General features: G+C 36.2%; 1 protein-coding gene across 2 annotated transcripts in view; it reads right to left on the bottom strand.

The window, feature by feature from the left end:
- The window catches only part of LOC138704404 (peptide transporter family 1), a 168,236-nt gene that overhangs the window by 111,196 nt on the left and 42,502 nt on the right, over nt 1-14,538 (bottom strand). The window contains exon 1 of one of the 2 annotated variants that reach the window (XM_069832249.1): nt 1,800-1,875. The exons of the other annotated variant lie outside the window; for it this stretch is intronic. Coding sequence (XP_069688350.1) covers nt 1,800-1,860 — 61 coding nt within the window. The 5' untranslated portion in view covers nt 1,861-1,875. Of the gene's footprint in view, nt 1-1,799; nt 1,876-14,538 lie in introns of those variants that run through there. 2 annotated transcript variants of the gene reach the window in all.

A 14,538-nucleotide genomic window follows, 5' to 3' on the forward strand; every position in this document is an offset into this window, starting at 1 on the left:
TAAAAAAGGTAAAAAAAAGTATCCCCGTAATATGCCATGAAGGTACTTGGGGGGCATGGAGGTAGAGCCCCATGCTTTCCATGACCTCGGCACTAGAATAAGGTGGTGTGGTCGGCACCACGCTCTGACCGCCTTTTACCCCCGGGAAAGACCCGGTACTCAATTTTATAGGAGGCTGAGTGAACCTCGGGCCGTTGTGAAAGTTTGGCATCGAGAAAAAATTCTGTCACCACCTGGAACCCCGGACCTTCCAGTCCGTAGCCAGCTGCTCTACCAACTGAGCTACCCGGCCGCCTAAGACTGTACATTAGCATGCAAAATTCAACTGTAAAAAATCAAGTTGCTAGAAGTCGTGTTATCTAACAACTGTTGTGATAAAAATTGAAGAAAAAAATCTGTACAAGGAAACAACACATTTTTAGCTTCAGAATTCTAGCCAATTAAAGAAAGTATAGGCCTACTTCTGGATAGTTCATTCTGTATTTGTAACATTCTTTTACCCTTAAAACTAAAGAAAAAAAGGTATTTAATAACTGTAAATTAGTGTAATTCTGAAAATATTTAGAATGTCCACACCTGTGGAGTAACGGTCAGCGCGTCTGGCCGCGAAACCAGGTGGCCCGGGTTCGAATCCCGGTCGGGGCAAGTTACCTGGTTGAGGTTTTTTCCGGGGTTTTCCCTCAACCCAATATGAGCGAATGCTGGGTAACTATCGGTGCTAGACCCCGGACTCTTTCACCGGCATTATCACCTTCACATGAGCCGTTCAGAGCAAAAGTGGTGTAAGTCAAAGTTGGGTAATGATGTTTAAAGTAAACATTCTGTAAAATACAGTGCAAAGTAGCAATTAATATGTCCTTCGTGCTATCCACTGACTACTAATAGTTTAAATAAATTGAATATTAATTGCTACTTTGCGCTGTATTTTACAGAATGTTTACTTTAACTCTCATTACACATTTTTGACTTACACCACTTCTGCTCTGAACGACTCATTATTAATTTTGATCCCGCTATATTTCCTGGAATTTTCGAAAAACGATCTAAAGATGTAGTGGAATTTAAATGAACACCAGTAAACAATGTACACGAGTGGCAAAAAAAACCGGACCGACCCTTGTAGCTGATTTCAGAGCCCTGTTCACTCCAGAGCACGATAGACTGGTAACTAAGACTTTCGTGGTTCGAATCCTGCTTGGAAGGAAACTTTTTTTTGTTCCTTATTCAAATTTATTCCCAATACTTTTCGATTGCTGGTAAAATTCATGTTCTGAGAATAATAAGTTAATTAAGTAGTAAAATATCGCTGCAATCGAAAAGTATTGGGATTAAATTTGAATAAAGAACAAAAAAAAAAAAAGTTTCCTTCCCAGGGAGGATTCGAACCACGATAGTCTAAGTTACCAGTCTATCGTGCTCTGGAGTGAACAAGGCTCTGAAATCAGCCACAAGGGTAGATCCAGTTTTTTTTTTGCCACTACTGTACAATCAGAACTTAATACGATGGCGAATAGAATACAATATGCTGAGGGTATCAGGGGGCGGAATGTAGAAAATTACAAAAGGAAGAAACATATGGAGACGATTCTATTTATTGACTCTCTTCAATTAAGAAAAAAGGAAAATTTGAGAATAGTATTTCTTATACTACAAAATGTTTTTCAGGGATCGAATTCAGGCCCTTTTTGTTAAAAAGGCTTCAACCGTTTGGTTTTGGACCCTCAAGTAGCTATATTACATTTAAACAAATGCAGCACCACAAAATTCTTGGCCACTGAGTCGTTACCATGGATACCAACCTTCACTCCAATCGAACTCGTCCGTGGATTCCGATGAAGATCTGAGTCTGGTGGAAGCCATGCCTTGGGAAGGTCATGGTGTCGAACCCGGGTCTGTGGGCACGGGAGATCAATTACGGTGGAGTTAGCACAGATTCCGCGGGATAGCGTGCTGGCTTCGTACCCAGAATGTATGGATTTTAATTCCAGAAGAGGAGGAAGGTTCTATTCTTGGTATAATTTTTTAAGTGTATGGTCACAGGTGCATTTATGTTTAACATTTTAGAATATGTATAGCAAGTAACTCCACGATTTTCAGCTTTTTCTTGCTGTGAAATTACGATAGAAGACTATTTTACATTTTTAAATGCTTTCGTATATAGCAATTCAGACTTTGGGGGTCTATGAATGTAAAATTTATAATGGATGAAGATTAAGAAAGCGCTTTCGGATATTTTACAGTAAATCACAAGGGAACTCTTAGTGAGTTCACATCGAAACCTCCCCTCAAACTAACCAAATTGTCGGACCTTCACAACATAATACAAAATATATAGGCTACAGAGTGCTGCATTGGAGTTAAATCGCTCGCTTGAACTCGGTCGAGTGTCGCACCCTCGAGTGAGATACGATCGGTCGTGATACGCTCGTAATAAATAGAAGCACAGTACAAGGTCACCTCACAGACATGTCTTATCTTGTATGGAAGGCGACAGATAAGATACACATATGTTTTGCTCACACGGTAAAAATAAGGCTTTATTTTCTGCATTTATGACAAACGTCTAATGGAATAGTCAATGGAACGTACCAAAACAGGAACATGAAGTTATAAATAAAATAGTATGAAAAACTTCGATATACAGTTACTATTGCTAATTAATAATTATTCAATATTTGATTTACCACATATAATATAATATGATAGGTCCATACATAGTGTTCTGCCTATATACTGCGACAATGTAGAAACGTTTTACAAAATATTATTGATATAGCAGTAGATTAATAACAATATTAGTACAGAGATAAAGTCACAGAAAATATAATAAAACGAATAATCATGCTGCACAACTGTTACAGACGCAAAGATTGATACACTAATTATTAGAGATTATTATTATTATTATTATTATTATTATTATTATTATTATTATTATTATTACTACTACTAGAAAACTTGATACAGTTCTTGCATTATCGTGATTGTGTTCTCTGTTTATAATAATTACATTTACATCCAATAACATCTATCAGATGTGGCAAAAACAAAATCACTCCTGTGTGGGGGGGGGGCATTTACCTACAACATTTATATTACATTTTAAAGCAAGTTTTGTAGTTGTACTATGGAGAGGTTAGTTAAACGCTGCAAAGTTTTGAAATGATAAACATCTATGATGTTACTACACAGTTCATCACTGTAACAAGAACGAATGTCTAACGCTCGGCTTATACCGTTCGAGGATTTATCGCTCGTGACAATTTTACCCATCATGCATGTGCGCTACCTATTGGATTATGCTATGAACTACTTGGCGCTCGAGCGAAAACGTCCGATGCAGACCTCTGATAGGCTACACTGTGTAACACAGTTTACTGTACATTGTGAAATTAATAATTTGTAAATACTATCTTTTCTGTATGTTTCACAGAAAAATTATATAGTAATAAAAAAAAATGTTAAGGGACTAAAAATACATCGGAATGCAACTATTTCATTTTCTCAATAGTTCCAGAAGACAAAAATAAAATAAAATTATAAAGTGTACCTTCATTTGTTTTATTTAACATTTTACATTTTTGTTTCTTCTGCAGTCAATTTTTTTAATTGTTCATATTTTCTTAATTTTCTATATACCTTATCTTAAAATCTGGTATTGGCTTATTACACAAGAAATGAACATTTTTTTTATCACCATGACAACGAGTTTGTTTTTGATTGTTCTGGTAGTCGTGTTATTAGTAGGCACTTTGCTGTAACTTGGCCTAAAAGTCCGCCAGATATTAACCCAACAGATTATTTGTTGTGGGGTTACATGAAGGACAGAGTGAGCAAACCTACGACAATTGATGAGTTGAAGGACTGCATCGTACATACCGTGGCAGATATTCCACAACATGAACTCAGGGCTGCTGTATAGCCTACAGCATTGAAGAGGGGCTGTTACTTGTACAAGAACAAGATGGTGGACACACATCTACTATGCTTTTTCAACTGCTATGGTTGTCTAGCGTCTGAATGAGATGAAGGTGATAATGTCAGCGAAATGAGTCCAGGGTCCAGCACCGAAAGTTACCCAGCATTTGCTCTTCATGATTGAGGGGAAACCACGGAAAAAATCTCAACCAGGTAATTTGTCCCAATCGGGATTTGAACCCGGGCTCTCTCGTTTCACAGTCAGACATATTAACCGTTATTCCACAGCGGTGAACAAGTTCCAACATAAAACAGTGTCATAAGACTTAAAAATATGTGTTTAATACTATAAATCGATTTCTTATCAGGGACATTATTTTATTTTAGTAACATTTTTAATATTAACCTGGCTATACCTTTGGATTAATGATTGAGACCCGGAAACACCGTTTGCTACCCCCTTCCACGACTGGAATTCGATGATACTGGCGTAAAATACAAACAAATCATTTTACTAGGTATAGGAGGGAAGAAAAGTAGTTCATCCATTTAGCCTACGTAAACTAGGAAATATCGCGATTTTGAGTTTGATAATTTTCATTAGATTTTTGTGTAATCAAAATACAGTACAGTATTAACAATGAGTGTTTTTACTCACGAACTGAGCTGTCCATGTGGACGTATTCATTATGCAGTGTATATTATACTGTCTACAGCACATTAGCGTACAATATAGGGAATGAAGTTAAATTGAAAAATAATCATAATATGGATATTTAAACACATTTTTGAAAATGGTGGCAGTTCATCTCGATACAGGCTTCAGATCTTTTGTGCCTATTATCGCACTATAGACTATTGTACCTAATTCCAATTACCAGTTTCGTCCTTCGTACCAGTAACTCATGTTGAAATAATTCTGTACCTACTCTATAAAAGAGTACCTTACGTACTGTAAATTCAATCTTCACTTCTGCCCGATCCGAAAAGATAAAATTACTCAGACATGCTATCTACTGTCCGTCCAAGTGGTTATACCGCAGGATCGTAGAAAGGGGGGAAATCACGTGACAGTTAATTACTTAACGAGGCCCTATTATTTAAGTTATTTTAAACAATTGTATAATATTATGTAGACGTCCAATTAATTCCTAACAGAAATTAATGTTTTCAGAAAAGAGCTAAGAAAGCCCAGCCACTAGTCTTTACAGAGGGGCGAGCAGAAGCAGGTGGGGGAAATCGGGATGCGACGTAGGCAAGCGGACGACAGTACCTGTGCGAAAATATGATTCAATATTGGAAGTTTTCGTCACTGGAAAACGCGAACATATTTCTCAAACGTACTACACTCACTAACTGAGTACTGCGGCCTTGGTTCTGTGTGGAGGGCAGTTGGAACTTCATTAGTAGAAGGAGTGGGAGTGAAGTACATTAAAAAACTCCGGTACAATAAAAGTTGAAGTAAAAATAAAATGATGTCCCTATAGTATCGTGTATTGATTAAAAAAGTCATCAAAATGTAACATTGTGACAAATAACCCGATAATACGACGCAAGGACCCTGGCATTAAAATATGGGAATTCGTGTTATACTGTATAAAATACAGGCTAGTACAGGTGTGATAACAGAACTGGAGACTTGCACGCAATAACACAAAACACTATAATATAGGTCTACATACAGGGTTTTTCATAAGTAAGGAATTATCCAAATAAAACTGAAATTAACTAATTAAAAAAAATGTTCGGACATGTCAAATTTAATATTTTGAAAGGAAAAAAAAAAAAAGAAACAACATTTTCAGCCATTATTATACAGGGTGTGACGCCATTGACAACATTTTTAAATGGGAACATATTATTTTTTCATTTTTTTTCTGAAAGGTTGGCATCCTATTTAGTTATTTATTTACTTTCATACGAACGTTTGGTTGCTATGGAAACAGTTTCATTGTTGACTTGTTGATGAAATGAAAATAGTAAGGCAAACATAATTTACTGGAATAGTCTGTCCCGTAACTAATTTGTTCACACATTTCACAGGATCTTCAAAGGATCGAAATCCAGACTTCTGGAACACTCAGCCAGCACGCTCACTCTAAGGTCGCTCTGTTGTTTATCGTGTATTCTTTACACACTTCAACACAATGAGATAACTTATCGGTTTTACGAGCAGTAACATTGTCTGGTATCATGCATCGGTGAAGAAACGCTCTTCCTACACAACAATTATGAATGTGCTAGTAGATACCATTGTGCATGTTTCAAAGTCTGAAATATCTACATTTAAAACAAAATATTTCCTCTCTTATTTCATGCATTTAATTGGATGTTGAACGATATCTCCAACCGAGAAAAGAATTGACAAAAGAAATGAAGAAACAAATGCATAACGACGAGGTCAGAGTTTGCTTCCGTTGCTATAGAAACAATGAAAAGGAATTGCTCACTTATTCTATGTAAATATTACTCTTCCGTGGAATGTTTGGCGTATGATGATTTTTTATATCTAAACATCTACCTACAATCTTCATAGAGACGTTGGGCAGTGGAGACATCTGGCAACGCAGGGAACTTGGTTCGTTTGCATGCGTAAATTTACAACACGGACTTCATTTTATTTCACTTCTGAAGGGAGCCCTGCTAAAGATTTTTGCCACCCCTAAAATTACCGAAGAGAATTCTCTACAATGCAAGTAGATGAAATTTATTGAGTGCAAGATTTATGGAACGAATTAACATGCCTGCTGCAGGAATCGCCATAAAATATACTTAATAAAAAGAACGATATGAAAATAATTTCGATCATTCACAGAAATATCTCTGAAATGACTTAACTTGCAAATGCTTATATAAAAAAAGATTAAACGATTTGCTTTTATCTAATGAATTAATGATAAAGACAAATGTGGAGGTTACCATGGCAACCAGGCAGCCATCTCGATAGCAGAATCTACAAATAAAATGGCGTTCCTTTCATGTTTTATAGACCACTTCAATCGCATTCCCATCAAAATAAGCTGATTTTCTCGGTAGAACCTTACAGTTTTGTTTTCCTCGAGTACACAAAGGAGCAGTAAGTTCAGCTTAATACGGACTATGTTCCTCAGAATAATTATATTGGCAGTTTGCTGTATGCAGAATTCTGTTACATGCCAGCCAAATGAGAAAAACACAAATGAAGTTCAGAAATATATTTTAAGCAGATAAATGTTATTTTTAAGTGCAGTTTCAGCCAATATATTTTATTTTGAATTCTTATTTCAGTCGATAATTTTCTAACTCACATAAGCCCATTGGTCCCTATCCTGAGCAAAATTAATCCAGTCTCTACCATCATATCCCGACTCCCTTAAATCCATTTTAATATTATCCTCCCATCTACGTCTCGGCCTCCCCAAAGGTCTTTTTCCCCTCAGGTTTTCCAACTAACACCCATACGTGCTACATGCCCTGCACATCTCAAACGTCTGGATTTAATGTTCCTAATTATGTAAGGTGAATCGACTATTGATAAGATATTTCTTATTCGACAGATAATGGAGAAAAAAATGGGAGTGTAAGGGCACAGTACATCAGTTATTCATAGATTTCAAAAAGGCATACGACTCGGTTAACAGAGAAGTTTTATATGATATTCTTATTGAATTTGGTATTCCCAAGAAACTACTTCGATTAATTAAAATGTGTCTCAGTGAAACGTACAGCAGAGTTCGTATAGGCGAGTTTCTGTCAGATGCGTTTCCAATTCACTGCGGGCTAAAGCAAGGAGATACACTATCACCTTTACTTTTTAACTTTGCTCTAGAGTATGCCATTAGGAAAGTCCATGATAACAGAGAGGGTTTGGAATTGAACGGGTTACATCAGCCGCTTGTCTATGCGGATGATGTGAATATGTTAAGAGAAAATCCACAAACGAATATGGAAAACACGGGAATTTTACTGGAAGCAAGTAAAGAGACAGGTTTGGAATTAAATCCCGAAAAGACAAAGTATATGATTATGTCTCGTGACGAGAATATTGTACGAAATGGAAATATAAAAATTGGAAATTTATCCTTTGAAGAGGTGGAAAAATTCATATACCTGGGAGCAACAGTAACAAATATAAATGGTACTCGGGAGGAAATTAAACACAGAATAAATATGGGAAATGCCTGTTATTATTCGGTTGAGAAGCTTTTATCATCCAGTCTGCTGTCAAAAAATCTGAAAGTTAGAATTTATAAAACAGTTATTTTACCGGTTGTTCTTTATGGTTGTGAAACTTGGACTCTCACTCTGAGAGAGGAACATAGGTTAAGGGTGTTTGAGAATAAGGTGCTTAGGAAAATATTTTGGGGCTAAGAGGGATGAAGTTACAGGAGAATGGAGAAAGTTACACAACACAGAACTGCACGCATTGTATTCTTCATCTGACATAATTAGGAACATTAAATCCAGACGTTTGAGATGGGCAGGGCATGTAGCACGTATGGGCGAATCCAGAAATGCATATAGAGTGTTAGTTGGGAGGCCGGAGAGAAAAAGACTTTTGGGGAGGCCGAGACGTAGATGGGAGGATAATATTAAAATGGATTTGAGGGAGGTGGGATATGATGGTAGAGACTGGATTAATCTTGCTCAGAATAGGGACTGATGGCGGGCTTATGTGAGGGCGGCAATGAACCTCCGGGTTCCTTAAAACCCAGTAAGTAAGTAATTATGTCAGGTGAAGAATACAATGCGTGCAGTTCTGTGTTGTGTAACTTTCTCCATTCTCCTGTAACTTCATCCCTCTTAGCCCCAAATATTTTCCTAAGCACCTTATTCTCAAACACCCTTAACCTCTGTTCCTCCCTCAAAGTGAGACTCCGAATTTCACAACCATACAGAACAACCGGTAATATAACTGTTTTATTAACACAACGAAAATTAGACAGATGTTCATATGCACATTTTCACTCATGTCAGAATAGTCGATGTTACTACCTCCTAAAATATTTACTAACTCTTCTACATCACCCTGTACATAATATATTAAACTTCTTGTAAAGAAACACTTGTTTGAACGTGGTGACCTTTCCCCTTGTGTTTTCGTATTACATTTCAGACTTAATCGACTGTACAGTTTCTGCCTATGTGGACTGCCTTTCCTCCGGTAACTTAACTTGTTGACCGTGTAATACAAAGCGGTAATACACAATCTTGTTCTGGCGTCAGTTGATTTATAAGCGGATTACGTTGTGAAGATGTTTCACACACCCCTTCTAGACCTCTAACCTGTAACCAGAGCAATTATTTGTGTGGCTGCCCTTCCTTTCACCCCATAACCTACAGCTTTTAAAATATTCTTTTTTAATTATGTGAAAAATACATTACATAATATTTAACGCGCATTTATGGCCTTGTGGGCTTCTGTGGCGTCATTTTTAAAGCCCTGGTGCACAGGATTAAAAAAATTACACCATATTTTGATTGCAATTTTTCTTAGACCCTAACTTAAAGAAATCATTAAAAATACTTTTTATACGGGTTGAGTAACTTTCTTATTTCTAATTTTACGAAGAAACTGTTTATACAAAAGTTGTAGCGTATTATTTATTTATTTTGGGTTATTTTACGACGCTGTATCAACATCTAGGTTATTTAGCATCTGAATGAAATGAAGGTGATAATGCTGGTGAAATGAGTCCGGGGTCCAGCACCGAAAGTTACCCAGCATTTGCTCGTATTGGGTTGAGGGAAAACCCCGGAAAAAACCTCAAACAGGTAACTTGCCCCGACCGGGAATCGAACCCGGGCCACTTGCTTTCGCGGCCAGACGCGCTGACCGTTACTCCACAGGTGTGGACTGTAGGGTATCAAAGAAGGAATATTGTGAACATATTTTCAAGTACCATGCTTTTCATTTATAAAGAGTGTGCCAAGGAGTCGGTTTTTTTTTAATAGCACCATGTACTTATTTCCCCATTTTTGGATTCTTCAGGTCTCAGTACGTACAAAATACTTTTGTGCGAGATCGTGCGTATTTGCTTGGTTTCCGCACAAAACCAATCCGCAGAAAGTCTAAAATTCCACATTCAGTATTCCCAACGTAACACACATAACAATTTCCCTCTTCTTACCGCTTAAGTGACATATTGATTTTACTGCTTTAGGCTTTTAACATATTATTTTTAGAGACGTTTAACATAGTAATAATTATAAATTGGAAACTTACCACTGCAATTTCACCTAAATTGCAATGTTAATTATTGTTTTTAAATATTTGCAAAAAGTAAGTAAACTTTACAACTCCACTAAAGTTACTGCATTCGTGATGCAAGTAACATTAAGGAAGCCGTGAAAAAATCAACAAACTTGCCGATGTTATTACTGCAATATGTTATATAAATAATATTGTTAAAATATTAAAATGAAAAATAAATTATTACATAACCTTACCGTTTGTTTTAAGTTCGCATTTATAGACTGGGGAAAAAAAGACAGACTTATATCACGGCCTGCTGGAGTACAGTAAACACAGAAAACATTTTAAACCAACAATGTTGAAGAAAGATATTTTGGTTTTCCGAGTTGCCGTTATTGAACAGAAACCAAGATGGAGATTTCATTACAACTAATTAGAAATTCCTCTTTCAGCTATGTAATAAACGATCTTCGCACAAAATAATGTACGATACACGAGCGGCATGTTTTCTTTCAATTCTCGGAAATTAAAAAAGCTCAACTACGTTTCGCTTTTTCAAACTTTTCCTCGAACATGAAAACTTCAACATACCGCTCTTGTAACGCATATTACTATTCTGTCATTTATAAACTATTGTATTGTAAAAATTACCTCTTTTGATGACAATGTAAATGTACTGAATAAAGGGAAATTTTAATGTCTCAGTACACCAATTTGAGGAGGCTTTGGATTAAACAATTGCAGACAAAAGCTGATAGAAACAAGTGAATAAAGCTAATAAAAACAACTGAATAACAACGGTTAAACATAAAACAATTTCAAAGACAGATTTATGCATTGTTTGGTAGTCAATGAAACCGTTTGAGCATCTTTTGTAAACCGAAATCAAAATACGATTAATTTTGGTTTTAATGAGTTTGCTTGCTTTAAAACCCGTGTTTGGCATCACTACTGCAGTTAAATTTCAATGGCGCATGTTCTACATGTGTCTTTTTTAAATTATAAATTTCAATAAATTAATATTGTTATTCAATTGTTTTATTAACTTTATTCTTTTCTTTCTATTAGCTTTTGTCTGCAATTGTTTAATCCAAAGCCTCCTCAAATTGGTGTACTGAACCATTCAAATTCCCCTTTATTCAGTACACATACATCGCCTCTAAAGAGGTAATTTTTAAAAAAACTATAGTTTGTAAATGGAAAAAAAATATGATTTTGTATGTACTGAGACCAGAAGAATAAAAAAATGAGGAAATAAGTACATGGTGCCATTAAAAAAAAAACGGACTCCTCGGCACATCCTTTATAAATGAAAAGCAAAGCCTAGTATTAGAAAACATATTCAAAATATCCCTTCTTTGATATCCTACAAATTTTGTATAAATAATTTCTTCATAAAATTAGAAATAAGAAAGTTACAAACATTGTTCCATACTTTTTACTCACCCTGTATAAAAAATATACATGACATAAAATTTAACGCGAATCTTTAACCTTGTCAGCTGCTTTATGTCATTTTTAAAGATCTGGTGTACAGGGTTTTTAAATGATGTTAAAATTTGCTTTCAGTTTCTCGTAACTTTAATTTTTTACTTCATTCCATAGTAGAGAATGTTACATATCTTCGAAACTACCCAGCTAAGTTCATGATATTTGGTACAAACATTCTTTAGGTTACTAGAAAACTTTTCTCTGTAATATAAATTTATTTTGTTACATTTAAAAAATATGCTTAGATGTCCTTATATGTACCTCTAAAATGCAGTTGTTTGCCTTAAAATATTGAAACCGAATATAAAAATTGTGCTACAGATATTTTTAAACAACATGCTTCCGGGAGTAAAATGTCAAAGATTTTTTGAATTTATCTTTAAAAATGGCTGCGATATACAAGATGGGTTCAAAAGTCGCTTTCCCAAACATTCGTTCTTAGATTTCATACTTGTACACATATACAGATGTTATAACTTAAACAAACGAATAGCTTGTGTAGCAAGTTGTAGCTTATTTTACGACGCTTTATCAACATCTTAGGTTATTTAACGTGTGAATGAGATGAGGGTGATAATGCCGGTGAAATGAGTCCGAGGTCCAGCACCGAAAGTTACCCAGCATTTGCTCATATTGGGTTGAGGGAAAACCCCGGAAAAAACCTCAACCAGGCAATTTGCCCCGACGGGAATCGAACCCGGGCCTGTGAAGTAAGTGATCGGTTGACAATCATTTTCGTACGTCAACTGTTTTTCCTATGTCATGTCTCTATTTTGAACAAAATCTGTGAAGGAAAGTGTAGTCAAATGTAAACTGAATGTAATTAAATGTAAGGACATGTTTGGGGAAAGCGACTTTTGACCCATCTTGTAATCATTTTAATGGATTACTGTATCTGTCCTTTTATTTGGTGCCATTTTTAAAACTATCTAGAATTTAAGTTATTCCAAGTGGTACATCAATTAGGGGTAAAAATCAAATTTAGCCATCTTCTGTCCTTAAGTGAGGTGTCAGCTAACCATGTGTAAGTAACCGATAATTTTTTTACTTGGTTATTATTTTAACGACACTGTATCCACTACTAGGCCATTTAGCGTCGATGAGATTGGCGATAATGAGATGGTATTTGGCGAGATGAGGCCCAGGATTCGCCAGAGATTGCCTGACATTCGCCTTACGGTTGGGAGAAAAATACCCAACCAGGTAATCAGTCCAAGCGGGGATCGAACCAGAGCCCCAGCGCAACTCCGGATCGGCAGGCAAGCGCCTTATGCCGATGGCTAAACCGGTGATTATAATTTAACCACTGCTACTTTTAACCGTAGTTACGGTTACTTTTTAACAGTGGTTACTACGTTTTAACACAGATTGATGCATATCGCCATAAACATTTTATCGGCCTCTGTAGGATTTTAACCTGGGAATCTCGGATGTAACCATGGCAACCTTTAGTTCACGAGGTGGAGTATTGTGAAGATGATGTGTGCAACGCATGCGATGTGAGAGTGGTCAGCTTAAAGACCTCAGAATCGAACCGTGTGTGCCACTTTCATCGGGCCTTCCTCCCCCAGGGGTGACAAGACGAGGCAGCTAACGGCACACAACAGACGCTCTCTGTGTTACCTACAGGAGGGGAATCCCACGCATCGCTCCGAGGTGAAGAGCCTTTCACCAGGAGCAGTGAATGCTTGAAGGAAATAACAGAGTGGAGACGGGTCAAAGCCCTCTGCTGCCAGAACTCGACCACGGCCTCATGAACGAAAGCAGAATATTTCACATAACAGACTTTTTTTTTTTTTGCGTAATATGAAAGGTCGGACCTTTCAGAAAACTATTAGCTGATTTATTGTTCATTGCTACGTTAATTTAATACGATGATGCATAAATTTACTGTAAATTAAATCTCAATAGCGATTTAGTATATAGAAGAATATTTTATTACAAACACAAGCTTAAATCGGAATTGTAAGATATTAACTTGTTTTGTTTTGAAATTACAACATAGGTATAATTATTTAGATATTAGTTCCAGGGTTGCCACCTTTCATTTCTCAGAAGTAGAAACAAAATTTGGGAATTATTTAGCTACAAGTTCCTAGTTTTCTTTCTAGCTGCCTATTGTTTTATATAAAACATAACATTACTAATCTTGTCTTAATACTATAAAGCTTAGTACAATAAAATATACCAATACATTGACCCAATTAACCTAGTCTTAGTAACATAGATGGATTGAAATAAAACTCATATTGTACAATCCAAAACACTTCTGAAAACAGCAGATAATTCAGAGAGCTTTATGAGACACATTAATATTTAAGAGTGTTTCTATTGATACTTTTTGTTGTTCCTTCCTTACAAATGACTTTTAAGAAACCTGGAGGTTCATTGCCGCACTCACATAAGCCCGCCATCGGTCCCTATCCCGAGCAAAATTAATCCAGTCCCTACCATCATATCCCACCTCTCTCAAATCCATTTTTGTATTATCCTCCCATCCCTAAAGGTCTTTTTCCCTCAGGTCTCCCAACTAACACTCTATATGCATTTCTGATTCATCCATACGTACTACATGCCCTGATCATCTCAAACGTCTGGATTTAATGTTCCTAATTATGTCAGGTGAAGAATACAATGCGTGCAGTTCTGTGTTGTGTAACTTTCTCCATTCTCCTGTAACTTCATCCCTCTTAGCACCAAATATTTTCCTAAGCACCTTATTCTCAAACACCCTTAACCTATGTTCCTCTCTCAAAGTGAGAGTCCAAGTTTCACAACCATACAGAACAACCGGTAATATAACTGTTTTATAAATTCTAACTTTCAGATTTTTTGACAGCAGACTGGATGATAAAAGCTTCTCAACCGAATAATAACAGGCATTTCCCATATTTATTCTGTGTTTAATTTCCTCCCGAGTGTCATTTATATTTGTTACTGTTGCTCCAAGATAT

The sequence above is a fragment of the Periplaneta americana genome, chromosome 8 (assembly GCF_040183065.1).
Source record: "Periplaneta americana isolate PAMFEO1 chromosome 8, P.americana_PAMFEO1_priV1, whole genome shotgun sequence".
NCBI classification, from domain to species: Eukaryota; Metazoa; Arthropoda; class Insecta; order Blattodea; family Blattidae; genus Periplaneta; species Periplaneta americana.